Source organism: Alosa pseudoharengus, unplaced genomic scaffold (assembly GCF_046254945.1).
Source record: "Alosa pseudoharengus isolate Yale_2024_CS ecotype anadromous, Long Island Sound unplaced genomic scaffold, YU_APseudo_1.1 YU_APseudo_1.1_scf_21, whole genome shotgun sequence".
NCBI lineage: Eukaryota > Metazoa > Chordata > Actinopteri > Clupeiformes > Clupeidae > Alosa > Alosa pseudoharengus.
This window is the reverse complement of record NW_027468674.1, coordinates 29,275,792-29,298,291: the sequence shown is the minus strand read 5'-3', so window position 1 is coordinate 29,298,291 and position 22,500 is coordinate 29,275,792. Positions and strand designations below refer to the sequence as shown.

General features: G+C 43.4%; 1 protein-coding gene across 1 annotated transcript in view; it reads left to right on the top strand.

The window, feature by feature from the left end:
- bicc1 (BicC family RNA binding protein 1) overlaps positions 1–22,500 on the top strand; it is an 85,854-nt gene that overhangs the window by 8,429 nt on the left and 54,925 nt on the right. Inside the window, exons 2-3 of the mRNA XM_076298522.1 lie at positions 5,823–5,869; positions 17,903–17,972. Of these exons, the coding sequence (XP_076154637.1) occupies positions 5,823–5,869; positions 17,903–17,972 (117 nt within the window). The remainder of the gene's footprint in view (positions 1–5,822; positions 5,870–17,902; positions 17,973–22,500) is intronic.

The following is a 22,500-nucleotide window of genomic DNA, read 5'->3' as shown; positions in this document are numbered from 1 at the left end:
TAATGGGTACTGCGACTTCATACAGCAGGCACCTGCCGGCCCAGAGTGGATTCTTATGCCCTGGGGTCACACCTTTGCCAACACACTGAAGCCATTTGTTATACGTAGCACACTTCACTCACGCCAGCCGCACAGACTGTTTTATCATCATTTCTAAAAACAAATACTTTCCCCCTCTCTCACATCTGTGCCTGAAATGCAGATTGAAATGACTGGGGTTTGTTTGTTTTTTAAGTAAATGTGCAGAAACACTACGTTGCATTTTTAAGAAGGCAGGTGTGATTTGACACTCACTTCACACCTGTACTGAATGAGCTAGGGCAGATTTATTTTTTAACAGCATGCCTGCTGACTACAGTAGCAATTCACTGGCGCAGACCTCATACCACATATCATATGAGGCATGATGGTATCTCTGGATTCAGACTGCCCTGTACAGACACGGAAAATTCAATGTTATAATGAAATAGTGAAAATAGGAATGTGTGAACCTCCTTTTTGTTTAGACTTAGATGCTGACAATAACAATAGACCCAAAAGGTATGCAAAAACCATACAAAAACCAACAACATTTAACAACACTGATGTTATGTCTTTTGGCAATATAGCTGGCTGTGTCGTGTGCCCTGCAAGCTTTTATTACATTTCTGACCCCGAGCTCAGAAAAGCATAGTGCACAGCTTGCGTTATTTGGAATGACAGGTGTATTGATCTGTCAATCACATCACCTAACATCACAAGTAATTTGAGGATGAGCACTAGAAGTAGTAGAAAATTGTTGCACACTGTTACTTTAACAACAGCAACATTTTTGGAATACCCATGGATTTCTCATAAATGGAAAAATGTATATTGCATCACTTTCCCATCACTTTAGATAGCATCTGTTTGCTAATATAGACATGCTCTACTCTAGTCAAATGTTTATGATGAGACTCTTTGGAGTGTTTGTGGTGTAAATGCATGACTGATACTTTTGTTTGTAGTATGTGATGTTTTAAACAGCCTGTTGTTTATGGATCGTAAAAACCATTAGGACATGCCTCGCTCAGTGTACATTATGTAGTGTATCCATTACAGCATCACAGCTGACGACATGCGGTCCAACAATTATAAAGCCAGCAAATCCCGTTCTGCTGGAACCTTGACCAACCAGGACGGAACATTGCACATCTGTGAGTTTGTTTTTGTGTTGCTAGGAAACAGCAGACATTATTTTTCCCCTTTCGAAGCCCACCGCGATGAGGCTAAAGCTGTCAGGAATATAGGGTCCTCTACTCTTTCATTCTCTCTCTCTCTTTTTCTCTCTGACTGTCTCGCATCCATTTATCTCTCTATCTTTCCATTCCCTACTCTCACCCTTTCCATCATCCTTTCTTCCCCCCTTTTTTCTTCTTGCATACCTTTTCATCTTTCTTCTCCTCTTTTCTCAGTATGAATGACTTTACACATCTCAATCACTTCATCCTTTTCTCTCCCTTACTCTTCTGGCCAACCTCTTTCTTTATCTCATCCTGCCATCCGTCTTTGTTCCTCCCCCAATCACTTGTTGCTTTGTCTCCTTTTCCATATCCATCTCTCTCATCCGCCTCTCATCTCTCTCTCTCCCTCTCTCAGTTGTTTATCTCAGCAACCCCTCTCTGTATATCGCACAGTGGACCACACTAATGACCCCAATTATCCACAACCACATCGCTGATTGCCAATGCTTGAATGTCAAAGTCAGTCGCGCATTTTCATGCTTGTGTGTTGTTTTGCACCGCTAACTTCCACGACGGCTTGAAATCATTTGTCTGGACGGCCCTCTCCAGGAGTGATATCACTGGAAACGCACCGCGCTGGTACCAGCCGAGAACAGCCAACTCAAACACGTCTCAGTACCGTTTTTCGCTTGATAAATACGCCGCGCTGGTATTTCCGAACTGACGCAGCTGGTTTTGATAGGAGCCCATGCAGAAGACATCTCTTCATGTGCTTTTGGTTACCTGCTTGGGTCGGACTGTTTGTGCCCACCGGCCATTTGCAACCAATTGCGATTTACAGCAATGTACTGTACTCCTTCCTTACAATGATTAGTTCTGATCCGTTCTAATTCTATGATCGGACACAACTGATTCCAGGTTGAAGTTATGCTTACATTCAGCCATTTGGACACTTCCGTAGTATAGTTGATTGATATTGCTGATTGAGAGAATAGCAGAAAGCACTGTCATGTCCTTTCTGTACTCAACGAGTCAGATCAGTGATCTACTGTACGATAGATGTTATTGAGAACACTTCAGAAAATAGGGACCAAGTTTTGTTTTGAGAAGTTAATCACTATGATGGAATCAGCATGCTCCGTTGTTCCCATAGCATCAGCAACAATAATGCGCAATGATCTTTCCCATAATAAAACTAAAATAAGCGGATCAGTGGGAATTCCAGGATTCCCATAAAAACCTTCCCTTGCAGAGTTTCAGGCTAACCAGCCATGATGGCACCCCAGCATCCTCCACAGCGAGGCTGGGTTGCCGAAGCTCACTGCCGCCTTGGCAACGGACCACACTGGCCGTGTGGTTGGCAGCAGACGGAGTGTGGCCGGACGACAAGGCTGAGCTTTTGTGTAAAGCTGTCAGAGATGGTCAACTATTGTCTGGAGTCTGGACACCTCTCTGCTGCCCAGAAGCGTGGAGTGTTTTTTTTTTATTATTATTCCCCCCACCCAACCTTCCATCCATCCAGTCATCCACCAAACCTTCCATCCATCATCCATTCATCCATTCATCCATCTATTAATCAATAAATTCCGCTCATCGATATTCTTTAAAACTTTTACAAGGGAGAAACTGAGACACTATTTTCTTTCCAACCCATACATTTCAACCCAGTGCTTTGAGGACTGTCAAGGAAGGTTTTACCCACTACATACTGTATTGGAAGGTGCTGTCTTTTAGCACACTAGTTCTCATTCCTTGTTCTGTAATCTTCATCTTACTTTGCTAGACTTCCCTGACTGAATCCATCAGTGGCCCACTGTATTGAACACAGCTGGTTTAGCTTGTTTAGCATCCTACTTACTTGGATACAGCTGCAAGATGTGTAGGGCATGAGCAATTCAGAACTTGGATTGACAACCTCGGTTGTAGATCATTAAAAGGGAGTCAACATTTGTCCTTTTTTGTATTCTTCGGCCTTTTATCTTCAAAGTGATTGAAGCAACGTGCTTGGCGTTGTGATTGACAGGGCCTCAGCATTTGTCTTGCACCCCATCATTTAGTTGATTTATTCTCATGTGATACATGGTGTACTGTGTGTGCATAAGACAGATGTGTGGGAAAGAGGAAGACCGCCCTGCAGACTCGATCGCTAGCTTGCTCGCTCGCCTTTGACTGCCAGCGATAAGACGCTTGAGATAAGCAGCTGCTCTTGTTGCTGTTGTTGTTGTTTGTTAAAGCCAGAATGCTTTTTTTCATTAGAGAAGAGGGAAATATGGAGTTACAGTAGACGGAGTAAAGAACAGCTGATGTCCATGCAGAGTTAGTATTTGTTAGCGTATATAGATTTGGATTTGTTGGCCTTTAAAGCATTTCTCTTTCTCTCTCTCGCTCTCTCTCTCTCTCTCTGTCTCTATGTGTGTGTGTGTTTGTGTGGAAGGGTGTTTATGAATACCTTGTGGTTTTCAGCATTGATGTGCAAGATAGTCTGTTAAAACAGCAGGTATTTGGTAGGCCTAGGTGTAATATAACCTTTATTGACCATACCAATTCACTTTTGGCTCGAACTGCTCTACAAGGAATCTTAAGACATAAAATACACGTTGTGTTAGATAGGACATGGAGGATGAATTATACTAGTGGCCGCTTGTTGGACTGATAGGTGTGCTTTAATATGAGTATTTTATAAGAATTATCTGCCTAAAAAAGCATACAACACAGTCCTGCTTTAATAATGCCATAATTCACAAGTTTAAATGAGAAATGAATTACATTTATACTCACACAGTTATTTCCACAGCTGGCATCCAAACACCCCTCAGCACTGTTATTCTATTTATTTTAACTTACTCTTGTTTTAACTAAGTACCCTGCACTTGAGTTACCCCCCATCCAAACACACACACACACACACACACACAGAGACACACATTACTGTGTTCAGATGCCTTTTGGGGCATTTTATCCGAGTCTTGTGGTCCTGCAGGACTGACTCAGCTGGTGCCGGCGGTTTTGGGGGCAATATTCAGCCAATCTGCTCCCAAAAAAACTGCCTTGTAATTGGCCCGTTATAAATAAACCTTTTATACAGCACCGGGTTCCAGCAGGCACTCTGGAAGGCAGAGATCTGCGTCGGATTGGAACCTTGTAAGGATGGCAATGAGGTTATGTTTTTGCGGTGCTCTGTACTGTTTTGTAAGTGACCGGATGAAACTTCATATTTCAATTGGGCCCACTTGTGTTTTCTAACTTTTCTGGCTTATTTGGTGTATTTGCCAAACACTCAATTTTGTCTGACATGTTGAAGCCTTTCATGAAAATGCAACTCCAAAAATCCTGAAATCTGAAGTTGACATCATTTTTTAACATGTTATTCCACACATTTGCTGACACAAATGGTTGACATTAGAAAAGAAAAACTTGGGGCTACCTAACTATAATAAAAAGTAATTGGTAATTGGAAAAATCAAGCCCAAACCTCAGAGTGTTTGTTGGAAGGGGCTGGTTGGCAGGCTAGGCAAGTGCTGACAGTCGGGTCTTAGCTCTGCTCCCCCACGCACCTCAGCTATCTAACCCAGTGGAGTAATACTGACCAGTGCTCTTTGAGAGCAGACCCACCACTGCATCTCTGCTATCTAACCCAGTGGAGTAATACACACCCACCACCGCTACAGGCCTTTGTAGAATACTCCAGGTACACTGTCAGTGTGAGCTGTAAGTAAAATATTTATTAAAATAACAGAATGCCCCTTTATAGTGTTCACTTTTGACTGTACCTCCTTCATATGTTGTATGTGCTATATGGTGTATTCTATGACTACATAACCCAAGATGAGAAGGCGCTCATCAAAACCTTCCTCTGAGTGCAATCACTGCCACATGCTTTGTGATAGAGTAGATTAAAAATTCAGCTCTTCTTGATGCATACCATTGCCTCACTAGAGCTGAACTTGGATATAGTGCTTGGACAGTCTTAAATGAGTGTGTTTGGAGTTTTTTGTATTCTTGTCTAAAAATACAGTTTGCAGTCGGAGTTTTGCTGGATTTTGTCAGGCAGCACTGCACATTTGGCCGGACGTGTGGGTGTGATGAGGGGGTGAAACTGGTGTGCGCGTGACTTGGAGTCAATTTCTTGGAGACTGTCACACTCTGATGATAACCCCATCATGCCTATGGTTAAGCTCTTTAGAGAAAGGCTGGAACTGCTCAAAACTCCAGTCTCTCAGCGTGGCAGTGCTCTGGGGACAGAAGCTGAATGGATCATGATCTGTGTTGGATAAGGCTGAAGGGTTAAACTAAAGTCTAACTGTGCTACAGACATGTGTCTAACTCACCTAAAAAGAGAACAGCAGCCTGATCAGCAACATTTGTTAGAATAATGTTTTGTTTTTTATTCTAATGCTGTGTGAACCATCTATCTATTTCTCACATACATTATGTTTACTTGTATCACACTTTGAATGGATGACAGCTGTAGCAGCTTAACGGTTTAGAAATAGTTTTGTGATATTTTTTCACTCATATCATAAATGTGGTGGTTAAAAAAGGCAGGAACATACATGTATATGATGATTAGCTTTTTGAAACAATTAATTTAAAAAAAATTCTTGTTGTTCTTCTCTGCAGCTGCCACAGAGGGAAGAGTGAACGGAGGAGAGGACTTCTTCCAGAAGGTAGGAGCACTTCCTCTAGCTCAATGCTTCTCTGGCATCCCTTTACCCTTACCTCTCTCACCCAGCTGCCAATAAAGTAGGTCAGAATCCACAGCAGGCACATGTCCAGTACAACCTGCAAATGTGCTGCATATGCCCATCAGCCTGTCAGTATGGTCACTAGAGTCAGGCTTTAGTACCACGCTTATGGGTCAGCTGTTGAGTGTCTGCGATGTGTATGGGCATCAGACTCTGAAAAGTTTGGTCGGACATTCTAATCCAGTACACTTTTTCCTCAAATTCAGCGAACCGCTTGTCATGGCCATCAACACTGTGCATCAGAAGCACAGAAGGGAGGGGTGGAATTGGACTAGCCTGTTGAGCTCAAATGACAACCTTTCATCAGAATCACACACTAAACCTTTAATTCTCGCTTGCTGAAGTGGGACTTTCACACTGATTTTATGAGTCGGTTGTCAAGCATGTCTTTCATTTGAAATCCCCCCTTAAACGCTTGTCGTCAGTGGGCATCGGCAGTGTTGAATGGCAGAGCAGGAGTAGGGGGTTGATTGGGCTGGTTGCACTTAAAGATTGAGTTTCACGTTTGAGTGCTTTGAGGGGGTGGGGTGGGAGTGGAGGGGTAGCCTGGTGACCTGACACACTCAACAGAAGTCACGACATTATATGAAAAACAGGTCTGCTCCTGAGTCTTCGTCGAGGACTGGAGGTAGCCAAGCAAAGCACCGGGTGCGTGTTTTTATTCTTTCGGGAGGCTGGGATGGAAATGGCGAATAAGCTTTTTTTGGATGGAGGAGGGTGGTGGGGGGTACTGTACTGAGCTCACAGACCTAATTGGCGCAGAGTGGACAAACACAACCGGGCGGCCAGGTGAATGTGGGTGCCCCAGACGCAGGCAAGGAGTTGAGAGGAGACCCAGAGACCTGAATGTGACCATTTGTGCCACCGCAGGCCAGAGAGAATGGAAACACCTTTAAAATAAACACCTACATTTTCCTTTTTTATGTTTCGTTTTTTTTTTTATTATTATTTTGACCCTGCTGAGTGACCAGTATGTCCATTTCACACACAAAAAAAATCCAGTGTGTGTGCAGGAGCTCTGGGGGTCTATTGGTGTGAAGTGGAATTTGTGTGGGAAAATAAACGTGTTTTGGGGTGGGGGGGTGGGAATGGATTACTGGGGGACTGGGTGTGTGTGGGGGTGTTACTGCCAGACGGCCGAGCTCTTGACACAGGTTACTTTTGGCTACTGCTGCTGCCCCTGAGACCCTGGAGGCCTCCATGTGCTCTCAGACGCGGCGGATTCTCTCGAGCCTCACATTCACACATGTCAATCCGGCCCTTTCCAAATAAACGGCGCTCCCGGCATGTCATGCTACGTATATTTGTAGTTTGTCAGTGGAATTAGTCGCTGTTGAGTGGAGGATTTGCTGAGGAGCCCGAAATTGCCAGGCTCCTGTTGCAGAGCGAGGGGCTCGGATGTGGAAGGTTCCAGAAGAATTGCCAGTTTGAGCAGTGAAGCAGTGATGCGAATGGCTAGGGTGTTTTTACTTCTCTCTTGACATTGACATGGCGTAGGTGAAAAGAGATCCTCAATCCAAACAGTCTCCTCTGCACAACGTGAAAGCAGAACGTCGCTGTGAGACCTTGACAAATTGATGTCCAATTATTCAGAGCATAACTAGAGATGGTTTTTGATTTTTACCACAGGGGAGGTGTGTGTGTGTGTGTGTGTGTGTGTGTGTGTGGTTCAAGGTATGGCAGCGTTTAAAGTGATTTCCCCTTTCTTTTTCATTCGCTAAAAAGACAAGGCTTGAAATGTAATCTGTCCTTGACGTTGATATGCACCTGGTTCAGACGTCTACAGCTGGGTGTCAATGGAATACACTGAACCCCCCCCCACCCAAAATAAATAGCTGACTCAGCATTCCGCGGTAGAATGCTCATATTCATCGGCTCACTCGACCCCCTCACCCCCCACCCTGGTCACCGGATCGGACCCCAAAAATCACCTGTGTTTTCAATCACAACACCGGAGTTCCCGCCGATCTCGGCCGCGATCCCCCGCCCGCCCCATCTCTCCCTCTCACCCAAGGCCACGCCAGAGGCCACGCTGAGCCGCTCACACAATGGAGGGATTCAGCCGTGTTTACGCTCTCGCTGTGCGTGCCCGAGATTTTCAGGGGGGCCACCTTCACCTTCAAAAACGAAAATAACTAAACCTCTTCTCGGATCCCTCTCAACCTCTCACTCTCCTAGTCACAAACGCAGCCAATGTCGGGACCATCTGTCTGTAGGTGCTGAAGCTTCGGTGTAGTTGGTTCAAGGTCGCTTTGGGGTTGGGGTTGGGGGGTGGGGGGGGATATCATGCTGTTGTCTGATTGTTGTTCTAAGTCAGTGCTCCCAGAATCATCTTGGTCTTAGGGAGATCTCACATACCTTCCAGTTCTCGGCAAGCTTTTGATAAACGTTCAGTTTCAGGTTCTGGGAAGGTTGTGGTTGTTCAGAGTGTTCAAACAGGTTGAAAGAAGTTTCAGTGTTCAGTGATCAGTATGCTGACCAGGCATGGGCTAATACACACTGCTAAGTAAACGCATCCTCGCTAATCCAAAGATGGTGTAGATCATTTGCGTCTCAACAGTCTCTGAACCTGAAGCATTGTCAACCCTTTCCGCATATTCGGTCCAGTTACGTCATTCCTGGACATTCTATGGCAAACCCAGAATGCCATAATAGAAGTTTATTTATGAAATACAGTATGTAAAGCTAAAAACTACTACAGCTGAAGATTTATCAAAGTAGTCATCCGCTACCGACCTAAAATAGAACTGAATTATAATCAACCTGTCAACAGTGGTGACTTGGAGTGGGGTTTGTTACAAAACAATCGACGACATAAATTCGTTTTTCTGGTTAGCACAATGTGCCACTCAAAAGGGTCTTGTGTGTGTTTGCTTGTTTGTTAACTCTCTCTCTCTCTTGCTCTCGCTCTCTATTACTGTGTGTGTGTGTGTGTGTGTGTGTGTGTGTGTGTGTGTGTGTGTGTGTGTGTGTGTGTGTGTGTGTGTGTGTGTGTCAATGAAATGTATTCTCTCTGCTTTTCTGTCTTCTTCTGTATTCTCTGCTTTTCTATCTGCTGTTCTGCTTTGGTCTATTCTACTTCTCTATCTCAGGACTCTATACTGTGTGCACCCAGTCAGTGTTGGTGATGAAAGGGTCATGCCAGCGTGGCTGTGGATACTCACCCAAGCAATAGAGCATCTGAAGGGTCCAAGGGGAAAGTACAACACTGTGGTTTGCATGGTCAGGTCGTCATAAACACCATTCATCATGCATGAAAATGTTAGGGATAGTGTCTAATGTTTGGACCTTTCGGGAAGAATGTTGGAGCTGGATTTGACTTCAACAACGGACTCATTTTCACAAAACTGAGGCTTAAAACAGTGGTTTTGGGTTTTATTTGTTTTACAGGTAAATACAGCCTGCACTGGCAGAAAGGCCAACATTGTCTCTGATTTCCGTCATTATTCAGTCTAATTCCAACAAATTCGTATAATTCAAATGGCTGTGAAACTCAATCGTTTTGATATTCAACTTGCGTTAATTCTCTGCTGAAATTACTTTCAGGTTTCTTTTTTGTCCACCTGGAATAAAGGCTTGAACCGCGAAACAAAATCCTTTTGTGTATATGGTCGTAAAATTGCTCACGAACTAACTCGTGTGGCATTCTTTTCTTTGCAGATCTGGCTAATCTCTCAACCTTTGGCTGATATTAAAAACAAAAACGTTTCACATGTGTTATGGATTTCGGACATGCAAAAACAAATATCACACGTCCGATAGGATCGTCCAGAACATTTGGTATAGTCTGGGCCGTAAAGTCTCTCTCAATCTCTTGTGTGTCACTTATTCACGTGTGCTAATGGAAAATAGGTTTCGAGGACCTCGTTTCCTGTGGGTTTCAGCAATCCCCCCCCCCCCTCCTCCCTCCCTCACCCTCCTCCTCAACCCCCCGACACCCACGCCCACGCCTGGACATGCCTCAAGGCCTTGGTGAGGTGAAGTGGTCACAGAAGATGAGGACTTCAGGGAAAGAAAGAGAAAGGGAGAGAGAGAGAGAAAGAGAGAGAAAGTGAGTATGCAGGCCTGGAGAAGGAGCACCATGTGTTTTCCAATTGCTGTTCGATGAAACCTAATCCGTCTCCAGTGACAACAAGATCATATGGAAGCACTTTGTCCAGGACTGCAGCATCAGATCTAGCCCGGTCCTTACCCCGCTAGATTTGTGTGTGTGTGTGTGTGTGTGTGTGTGCGTGTGTGTACACGTGGGTGTGTGTGTGTGTGTGCGTGTGCGTGTGTGTGCGCATGGTTGTGTGTGTGTGCGTTTGTGGGCGTGTGTGTGTGTGTGTGTGTTGGGAAGGTGGGGGGGGGGTAACTTGACTGACTCTCATCCACATCCTTCATTCTCCATTCAGTGTCTATCTGTGTTTTGAGTTGCGCTGGTACATCAGAGTTATTTTTCAACCGAAGCTGTGGCTTTTTCCAAAACAATCGGCAGGGTTTTTCCCAAGGCCTGGGAGGGAAATGAAGGGTGTGTGAATCTTAAAACTAGTACAGCTTTATTTAATTTCTATAACTTTTTTTTTGTATCGTGAAATCTCCCACTGAGTCTCACAGCGATTGGGAAAAGGGGAAGGCCAGCACTGGCATCACGCTGGAGTATCCCGCAAGTGCCCCTGTCCACCCACCTCACGCTCTGACCAACGGAAATGAACGGGTGTTGGATCACTCTCAGAAAATGTAGGAGGAGGGTAGAAGAAAAAGACAAAAAAAAATATGTCTGAAAACAAAAACATTCGTCGTCTGCGTTAAAAATAGATGCGGCTGATGGCTGGAATGCACCGTTCATGAATCACTCAGGGATTGAGACGTTCTGAGATCATAGGTTGTTCAGAATGGCTAATACAGCCTCATCAAGGACTATGAGTGGGTGGTGGGGGCGGTGACGGAGTCGGTGATGGTGGTAGTCACTGACTGGTGTGGGAAATAGATGCTATTGTTGCCTGTTGTTGTTGCCTTGGCATCTCACACACATTTGTGTGGGTGTTTTCCTTCATCAGGCATCTGTCTTTAATCAGAGGGCAAACAGTGATTCTCTTCCCAGAGTAGCAGAAATAGTTTTTTCATGCTATACAAAAGCCTAAAACTGTTGCACCAAAACGAATGGGCTCTCCAAGCACACTTGCATATGCATTTCATAATCCAGTCTGAAAAAAAAATAGAATCCATCTGTAAATTCTCAAAGAGTCATTTTTCATTTTGTTTATTGTCTTTTGGTGGTGCAAATGTGGACGGCTGATTAAAATCGTTTGTGTCTTTATATCGTGTTAGCGGTTTGCTAACAAAGATGAGCAAGGGTAACAGAGGATATGGAGTGCCAAGCATAATCTCAAAGATGATGATTCATTTAACTCAAGTAATATTCAATGGAGGTTCCATTTAAATCAGAGTATCCCAAGGACTACAATGTGAACCAGATTAATATTCCATTGAATCCCGTTTAGATCAGAGTAATTTTCCACAGACTGCTATTGGAATGCCAACAGGTCTATTTTTCTGGCCATACTATATACCAAGACCCTCAGTGGAGTTGCAGCTTTTTTCTTAATCCTAAAACTATTAAAACCTTCCTGTGTTAACCAGCTCTAAAGCCTGGTACCCTTTAAGGCATTTTTGTCATTATTCAAGGTGGATTATGGAACAATGGTGGGGCCTTAAACCAAACACACATAGACACACACACACACACACACACACACACACACACACACACACACACACATGCACATACACACACACACACACACACACACACACACACACACACACATGCACATACACTCACACATATACACACATTACACACACACACACACATACATGCACATACATGCACACACACACCACACACACACGCACACAGGCACGTGCATGTACTCACATACATTATGTGCATGAAAAGACACACTCACACATTTACACATATATACAAACATACACACAAGCACATGTATACACACTCATAGATGTTCACACACATGCACACAAGCACTCACGCACGCACACCACACACACATACACACACACACACACACACACACACACACACACACACACACACACACACACACACATACACACACACACACATACAAAAGCCCAAACGCCAACCAGATATTTTGAAGTGTGATCCTTTCACATCCACACTGAGTGAAAACTAGGGTTGGGCACCGAAACACGGTTCTAATATGGCACCGGTACCGACGCAAACGGTAGTAACTGCATCGAATAACAACGTGGATTTCGGTGCCTCATTTCGGTGCTTAAATAGCGTTTTTATTTATTTATTTTTATACGAGGCATCACTGCATGTCATGTGCCATCTCTAACCTCTTGCTCTGATAGCAACACATACAGATACAGTTAGCTAACATAAACACTGGATGTATAAACCAGAGGGGTGCACCACATAGGGGTGGACAGTGTTTGACAGCTTGTGAGCCCAAGTAGCCTACTTTAAAGTGATATCGCGAGCTCCTGTCAAAATTTAGCAGTGGGCCTAACTACACACAAGAAAAAGGCTATGAAACAACATCAACAGTATACCTTACACAATATCCTTGCTAATGCGGTAACTGGCATTTATTTGAAATGTTATCAGCAAAGTTGTAAGGTGAAAACTTTATTTCACGGTGTGTTAACATAATAGCATGATATTCTTGCATGTGCTTGAGGCCCATATAGCATCACAATGAATATGAAGATCATGTTAAAAGTTAGCTGGCAAAAACGTAAATATGTAGGTTACATACCTGATGTCACTGAGCTGTCAAAGAGGCTACGAAACCATCTCCGTACATTATCGCTAATTAAACTCAGCTGACTGGTGTTAGCGCATAGCCATAGTTGCGGTTAAAATGCCTAGGCTTGCGCTAGGAATCTAAACACTTCAACACCGACATGTAGCCTAACATGTTCAAAACTATTGCGTGTTATGGGTTAAGAAGACATTAAATTTCTTGAAGCATTTGAGAACACACTGAATTAACTGGAAAGTAGAGTCCCTGTTAGATTAGCTTGCTTGCAAATGCCGTTGTCCATGACCTGGCAGTTTTATGGCAAGCGGTTTTTAACATACCTTATGGCAAACAGCCTACACTGGGTAAACTTGAAAGCAGAGCTTACCATTGTGTGTGCATGCATGGCAAGCTGTTTTAACATTTAAATGTATTATTCGTAGGAGCAATGAGATATTGATAGTAAATTGAATATATAACAGTTCAATTTCATGTTCAAATTTGTTTTATCAGTTAAAAAAAATTTTTAAAAAATCATGCTTTAGACCAGGGGTTCCCAAACTTTTCCACGACAAGGCCCCCCAAATACCACTAGGTTCTGGCCAAGGACCCCCTTGATGTGTTATTAAACCCATCAACAATACTACGGCAAATGTAAAAATACATTAAGCTAATCCTAATAATTATTTTAGCCACAAGCATTTCGCGATGGAGCATACAGTGTGTAAAAATTGTATTTGGGGCTTTCTGCTACTGTATATGAGAGCTATCACTCTACTATTATTCCCAGTTAATAGTATCATGGGAATAGTATTCATGGGAAATATAATGTTCAGATATGCCTCACATTATTATAATGGCATTGTATAACAACCCTCATAGTAATGGGTATATTTTACATTTTTCAAATGTATTTATTTGTTGCTTTTGTTTTTCCTTCCAACTTGCTGAGGCCCCCCTGGCACCCCCTCGCGGCCCCCCAGGGGGCCCCCACTTTGAAGACCATTTTAATTTAAAAACAAAGTACCGGTTCAGGCACCGTTTCGGTACCGGCACCGTTTTAAAAGTATCGATTTAGCACCGGTATCGGATAAAACCCAAACGATACCCAACCCTAGTGAAAACACTGGCATTGCTTCTGCAACTTCAGTGGAGTTTCCCAACACACACCTCGCAGCTCTGCTTTACATGCAAAGACAGCTGGACACAGTGGTCACCCAGATCCGTCCGATGCCAAGCTATTTAGTCAAGGTCAAAAACAGCCGTCTCTGTGTTCCCACAGGGAGCGTATTGCTTTCTTCAGACACTACTGCTCGGAAGTGGACTCTGCCAAGGCATTTAAGCCAGCCGTCAAGGCACCAGGGCCGACCAACTCTGTTATTTGTCTGAAGTGACAGTTCTGCTCTGTCCTGTGCCCCATCACGTGACATCTTGGTCACTTTTTAAAACAAACATCCCCCGACCGCTCGTGTTTTTAGATTGCGCTCCACGTGCGCTCGGCGATCGGGTGAAAAACACGTCCTCTGCAGCCACGATGTCGCAGCAGCAGTCTTACGGAACCCTTTCAAAGGGTCGCAGCTGAGTCAACAAGCATCCGTCCACAGCCCATAACACCCCATTGCCCCCACACACACACACACACACACACGCACCCACACACACACACACACACACACACACACGCACTTCACCCTCACCCAGAGCTTTTTGTAACAACAGCGGAGTTCTGTTTGCGAGCGCAGTGCTGAGACCCAGGTGGTGGAGCCGAGCAGACCAGACTCCCCCGACTCCCAGTCCCAGCGAGCACCAGCCAGCAGCGTCAAGCAGCAGCAGCAGCAGCTGAGCGCAGGCACGCAGTGGTGGAGGTGGGGCAGGAAACAGGTGTCAAACCCGCCAGACTCCCCATCCTCCTCCGCCTCCTCCTCGCCGGACTCTCCCTCTCCCCACAGGACGGTGCGGAGCGGCGCGGCCAACGCGGCACGGCACGGGTTCAAACATGCGCCGGGTTCCATAACAACTGGACGATTACATAAAGCAGGGTCAGTACAGAGCATGCTCTTCGTCAGCTGATGGGCTCCAATGCCGAGCAAAGCTGTCCAGATGTTTTTTGAGCACGGAACATAATTAATCAGGGAACACACTGATGTTGAAGTAATTGTTTTTGGGTCTCAAATCTTTCATAAAATCATATTCAGCCTTGAGCGCACAGGACTTGCTTTTTTTGGTTGTTCCTCGGTATGCCTTTTTTGTATTCCCAGTCCATTCAACAAGCTTGTTGTTCACAACTTTGAGATCTACATGGATAAGATCAGTGGTTTCTGACCACTTCCAAGAATGACAATATCTGCAATTGTATGAAGTAGTTGGCGGTGGTACTTTTTAAAACGAGTGTCTTGCTTAATTAAGAAAAACACAAAAACCCATTTTAATGGTGTCATGTGACACATCATTAAGACATGTTGGGCAATACGCTACCTGGAGGGATATGTATGTTCTGTTTGCATATGTCACTCATGTCGGCACACCTGGGCCAAAATCAGCAGTAGCTTTCGGAATAAAGCGAACTTTCACACGGAATCATCTTTTGGTGCGGGAGGGAGTCCAGAAACATCAGAAGACACTGAGTTGCGCCTGCGGGATCCTCACAGACACAGAACACAGCGGCTCACTCCGTGGCCATGGAGCCGTTGGGTTTTGTGGGCGATGCGCTCGTTTGTCAGGAGAGGCGCTCATGAAAGACGCATGTGTAGCGGGGCATTCATCAGAAACCCACTCCAGTGAGGCCCTCTGGGCCAGGGCCCAGCTCAAGCCAAAGCTTCCAAAAATGATGTCAGTTGCTGTGTGATTTTGTAATTGTGTGTGTGTGTGTGTGTGTGTGTGTGTATGTGTTTGTGTCTGTGTGTGTGTGTGTGTGTGTGTGTGTGTGTGTGTGTATTATCCTGTGAGGCTGATATATGATCAGTCAAGATCAGAAATGAATCAAGTTCTGATCAGGAAATTATCTGGATAAACACAGGAAATGATCTCATCATTAAGAAGTGTCCTGGCAAGATAAAAGGTAATTGAGCAGGACAACGTGGCTGTTTTTCAAGTCAGAGGACCCTCAAGGATTCGTGCTTGGTAGAACTGAGCCTTGCTGAGTCAAATCCTCAAGGCAAGGCATCTTTTTAGCGTTTGGAAAAAAACACACAATGGAACAGACTAGCAAGTGTGCAGGAAGCTGCAGGAGTGCGTTTTTGAAAAGCATGCCGCCTGCCCGCTTCTTTTTGAAAAAACAATGAATGCACCACCGTCTCTCATTTCTCCCATGTCAATAAATTAAATTAGACATTTTTGATTTATTTGCCAAAATAAACCACAGAGCAGCAACCATTACGCAAAATCGTAAAGAGAAAACTACTATTTAGCTCGCTATTGTTCTCATTAGAAAAGGTTTAAATAACCTTCCTAAATGGCTTCTTTACACGATTATTGTATAAAAGTTCAGATTGTCAAAATTACTAGAGCCCATATTTCATTAAGGCTACTTTACATAATGACAATAAGACGCTGCTTACATTTTACATAGTGAACTGCCTTGTTTAGTACAGATTTTAAATCCTCCATAAATGTGCACACAGGATTGTGGATACATGGAGAGGATACACAAATGCCTCCTTTAAATTCGGCAACATGAAGGACTTTGGTCTTGGTAGAATTTGGTAGACTTTGATGAATGCTTGACATTGGAACAGTACTTCGGCGGATCATAATGATGTAACATCCTTCAAATAACAGCCTTGAAGGATCCCACCTTGACTTTGAGAAACAGCCTCTCATCTCTGTCCAGCTTTAGATATGGGAAGATAGAGGGAAGAGGTTCAGTAAGCCCACAACCTTGAAAACTAACCCCATGTGGGCGATATATACCAAACTTCTCATTTGCAATTACTTTCTGCAGATCAACATTTTTCCAAGCAGTTTTGACTGACTGTTTAGTTGCATTGCGTGTTTTCCCAGCCGTAGGCTCCCAGCTATGTAGGCGTGCCTCCTCATTATAGTTTTGAACAGTAGATTAATTGGGTGCCTCTGGTCAATGTATGTGTCGGACGTGTGTGTGTGTGTGTGTGTGTGTGTGTGTGTGTGTGTGTTTGTCTCCATTGTGATGACACATGCATTGTGTTTCTTTGGCCACTTCCTGGCTGGAGCAGTGTAATTGCTGTTGGGATCTTTTGTAACGCGCACTCTGACACTGAGAAAGAAAAAGGAAAAAATGGAGGATTATACCCCCTAATTTTTCTTCTACACTTTCCCAACTGAAACGATGTGGTGGTTTTTTTTTTGCTCATAAATGTTTCGGTTTGTTTTAATTGGAAATGATTCCACTCTTGCAGCTGGCCCTGCGACAGCCTACTATACAGTAGATTAGTGGTACAAAAAGCTCAGGAACATTCCTGTCGATGAGCTTTTTTCCAAGAGAGGGCGTTAAGACAAAAAGAACAAACAAAAAAATGACTGGATAGAACTCAGTCAGGCGATGGGAATTCCAAAACCTGCCCACATAATGTTTTAAACATTTTGTCAGAGGAAATGACTTAATGTGTAACATCTCATGAAACATGGAGTGTGTGTGTGTGTGTGTGTGTGTGTGTGTGTGTGTGTGTGTGCGTGTGTTTTATTTCCCTTATACTTCTTTATGAACAACACAGCACTGAGGTGGCTTGAATTACGTAGAACTTATGACATTGTTCCAAAATGTTTGCCCTCTGTAAGGCCCAAATAAAATGTCCTTGAATGTGGCTCTGTTGTTCTTTTTGTCCCGTGATATATATATTGTCATGTTTTTGGATTCTTTTCCTAAACCCTGTCCACCCTTGTCTAAATGTACAAAAACCTAAATCTCTCAAGGAATGCTGAAACTCTTTGTGTTGGCTTTGCAACTGGTTTATGCGTAATTATGATGTTTATTATTAATCAGCCTTAAAGTCTTTTTCTTAACCTTTCTTTATTTTACTGCAAGAGTGGAATGTTGAAAACGACGCCAGCATGTCTCCCTCATTAGTAGAGCATGGTTGTTGGCTGTCCATTAGTACACAACGTGTCAGGAGTGTACTCAGGCCTCTTCTTTTAAGGGTGCCTTTAGAAGTGCCATGTGGATGGACCTTTCTGAAGTGCGCTGCTCCGTTTGTGTTTACCACAGGTAATGGATGAAACCAAGACTCAGATAGCTTGGCCCTCGAAACTGAAGATCGGTGCCAAGTCCAAGAAGGGTGAGTTGAGCATCTGTTCCTTCCATTCATCATTCTCTCTCTCTCTCTCTCTCTCTCTCTCTCTCTCTCTCTCTCTTATTCTTTCCCCATCTTTGCCCCCCTTATGCCAAATTCATGGAGACTGTACACACACACACACACACACACACACACACACACTCAAGTCAAGTTTATTTACAGCGGGGAAAATAAGTATTGAACACGTCAACATTTTTTTCAGTAAGTATACTTCCAATGAGGCTACTTGCATGAAATTTTCACCAGACACTAGTATTAACTCAGATAATCCACCCATATAAAAAATCCAAACATTAAAGTCCATAGGTAGAGTTATGTGTAATAAAGTGGAATGACACAGGAAAAAAGTATTGAACACGCCTGCTGAAATGTCTTAAATACTTTGTGGAAAAGCCTTTATTCGTAATGACAGCTTCAAGGCATTTCCTGTATGACGAAACTAACCAGTTACAGTATTCTGGTGTGATTTTGGCCTATTCTTTTCAACAGATAGTCCTTTAATATTGAAGATTCCAGGGGTCCCTCTTGTGAATCCTGATCTTTAGTTTACTTCCAAAACTGTTCAATTGGATTGAAGTCAGGGCCTTGATTTCCTTTCTCTGAAACCAATTGAGAGTTTCCTTTGCTGAATGGTTTGGATCATTGTCCTGCTGGAAGGTCTAGCCATGTCTCATCCTCATCATCTTGGTGGATGGTCAAGATTCTCCCGGAACAAAATGACTCAATTCATCATTCCTTCAACTGTATGAAGTCTGCTAGTACCATGAGATGAAAAACAGCCCATACCATGATGCCACCACCTCCAAACCTCACTGTTGGTAGGGTATTTTTAGAGTGATGCACAGTGCCATTTCTCCTCCAAATATAGTGTGTAGTATGACATCCAAAAAGTTCAATTTTGCTCTCGCCTGACCAAAATACATTCTCTCAGTATTTCATAGGATTGTCCAAATGTTGTGTAGCAAACTTTCAAAGAGCTTTGACATGTTTTTCTTCAGCAATAGAGTCATGTGGGATGAGTGTGCATAGAGGCCATGGCGGTGGAGTGCATTACCTATGATTTTCTCTGTAACAACTGCACCAAGTCTTTTTGGAGCTTTCTCCGAGTGGTCCTTGGCTCTTGGGCTACTCTTCTGACTATCCTTCTGACTTCCTGGTCAGAAATCTTGCAAGGTGATCCTGTGCATGGCCAGTGATGATGCAGTGATGTTCCTTCCACATGCAGATAATGGCTCCAATACTGCTTGCTGGATGCTTCGGAAGTTTTGATGTGCATCTGTAACCAGTTCCATTGATATGTTTTGCAACAATAAGGTTGCAAAGGTCTTGGGAGAGCTCTTTGCTTTTACCCATTATGAAATGCTTCTTGTTTGACACCTTGGTAAGAAAAAACCTTTTTATAGCCCACCAGTATGTATTAACCCAGCTTATATCAATTTGCACAGATAGGAGGGATATTTTCTCTAACTACTTATAGATTCCAGTTTGTTCCTTGCCATTTCTTGCCTTTGTGTACTGCTTTTTCTTAGCGTGTTCAATACTTTTTCCCTGTGCCATTCCACTTTTTTATTCATAACTCTACTTTTAGACATTAATGTTTGGATTTTTATATATCTGTGGATTACCTAAGTTAATGATAATGTCCGGTGAAGATTTCATGCGAATAGCCTCACTGGAAGTATACTTACTGAAAAAAATATTGACGTGTTCAATACTTATTTTCCCCGCTGTATATAGCGCATTTCATACACAGAGGTCATTCATTGTGCTTTACCGAAACAAAACCAAACAGTAATAGCAAATAAAAGCATAGAATGGCATAAAATAATAGTTAAAAAAGTAAAGATAAAAGACACAAGGTAAAATCATTTAAAAATAAAGAATAATTAAAACAACAATATAAAAGACACAAGGTAGAATAATTTAAAGACAGATTCAGAATTTGTAACTCAGTGCAGTTAGCAGAAGGCAGACAGTTTGGTCTGAGGTCTAGATTTACAGTAAAACTGGCTACAGTTGGGGCCTTTTTGATGTCATCCGAAAGTGGCTGCATCCTATGCTTTGAACCCTTTTGGGCCAAGGAGAGTGGCTACCTAAGTCTTTCCTCCTTCTTACCAAATATAATTACATTATTATTATATATTATACATTATGTACACAGTATGACGGTATCACTTGTCATGTACTCTCATACTCCCCCAGCCCCCCCCCACCCCCCCCCCACCCCAACACACACACACACACACACACACACACACAGCCATCATATGTTTACTCAGTTCCCGGTAAGCTCCCCCCTCAGGTCAAACATATCGCAGACTGTTCACAGATCAGCTTTCAGGAAAAGTTCGGATCAAAGACAGATCACAGCCCCGGTTTCACCCGCTTCACATCTCTGCCTGACCTCAGGTCAGCTGAGAGGTCAGAGGTCAATCCAATCCCCCACTCGGCATCATTTGTGCTGGCGGGCGGCCAGGGAGCATTGCCTGGTCGGGGAGGATTGTTACGTAATGTGGCTGTGTGTGTAGTTATCCAGTGACTGAGCACAGCAAACATCTGAGCTAATTGGGGAGGGGGGAGTTGGAAAACAAGTGGGTACAACTGACTGCAATCAGAACACACACACACACACACATACTGTAAACATGCACACATGGGTGCATGTGTATGTATGCGCCCACATACAAACACAGAGACACGACACACACACATACACACACTCACACACACACACACACACACACACTCACAAATACACACGCACACACACACACACACACACACACACACACACACACACACACACACACACAGACACACACATATACACATGGGTGCCAGGGAAGAGATGCTTTCTCTTGCTATGTACTTCCTGTCTAACTACAATTTATCGAGATCACTATTAAATGACCTGCCATCATTGCTTACACATACACACATTTGAACACACAACATACAAATTTGTTATCTGTGTCCCCATACACACACACATTATACTAACTGATCACACACACACACACACACACACACCTACAGACACCCTGGAAGTTTATTGTGTATCAATGTTTAACGTTGATAACTTCTGATCAAGTGTCCATGCACAAATGCATGCAAACACACATGCAAACACCACACCACACCACACACATACATACATTCCACTACTGTTTATCAGTGCACTCAGATTCTGACATCTGCTCAGGGTACACACACACACACACACACACACACACACACAGACAGAGAGAGAGAGAGAGAGAGAGGAAGCACAGGACTGCAAGTTGTAATAGTTAACCTCTCTCTCTCTCCCTCTCACACACACGCATCCCACCCCACTGAACTGGTGTCTGCTTAATGTCCCCACACACATGGACCTGCTGGTTGTGTTGAAAACAGCATGTGCCTGCTAGCTAAACAAAACACACACACACACACACACAGAGAGAGAGAGAGAGAGAGAGAGAAACATGAATGCACATGCTCAAATGTCCATTTCAATGAAATGGACAGCATCAAAACGTCTTTCATCAGATTGTTCCCACACAATACCCCTTCGTTTAAGCCTGGGTTTCTAACATAGTCTCAACCTGCTGGCATACGTGAGCCTACTTCACTGTAGGCTATCTTAACTCAAAATGTATTTAAAAATTCTCATAAAAACTCCCTAAAATTTAGGGGAGTGCGTTTCATAAGGAGTGACTCATGCAGTTTAGTATGACGTCACATAAACAGTTGGAACATTTCAGGGAAAACATCATTCCCTCCTAAATGTCAAGATGAAGATGATCATCGCTGATCAGATTACCAGGCTACCCTTCAGACCACTCTCAGTATGGTACACTGTAATGAGTGGCTTGCCTTCAGGGCTGTACTAGACCCCTAATGGGATTATGAGCAGGCTCTTGGTCAAAGTGTTGAAATTGTGTTGTGGATTTATAACTGGCAATAGTTTTTGTTGTCATAGCTTCTAAAGTGATTGCATGTGGATTTGGATGGCATGGCAATACCATGGCAACACAGCCCGACAGCATAGCCTCATGTCCTTTTCCTTTTTTTCACAGTCACAATCTTGTGTCAGATTTACATTTGTTAAAGTACGCCTGTATTTGTATAGATTGTTTAATGCTTTTTAAGGCAACCAGTGCAGGATGCTGTTGGTGTGTTTGTGTGAGCTTTGTCTTGTTCTATCTCTGAGTAGTACGCTCTCATACGTCAATGTCAATTCTATATTTCAAATGAGAAAAATATGTATTATTACATAAGATAATGTTATCATAGTATTATATCAAGCACATATTAACACGTATTGTATCATGGTAATGTTATATTATTATTATATAAAGCACAATTATGCTGAGTACATAAGAACACATATTTTACTGATTACATTAGTATCAGCACATGTTCTGCTGATTACATTATAGTATTACTAGTTGTGACAGGGTTTCCCTGTAGGAGATGCTGTGTTGTTGTTAGAATTGCGTCTCCTCTGAGAACACCATCTTCCTCG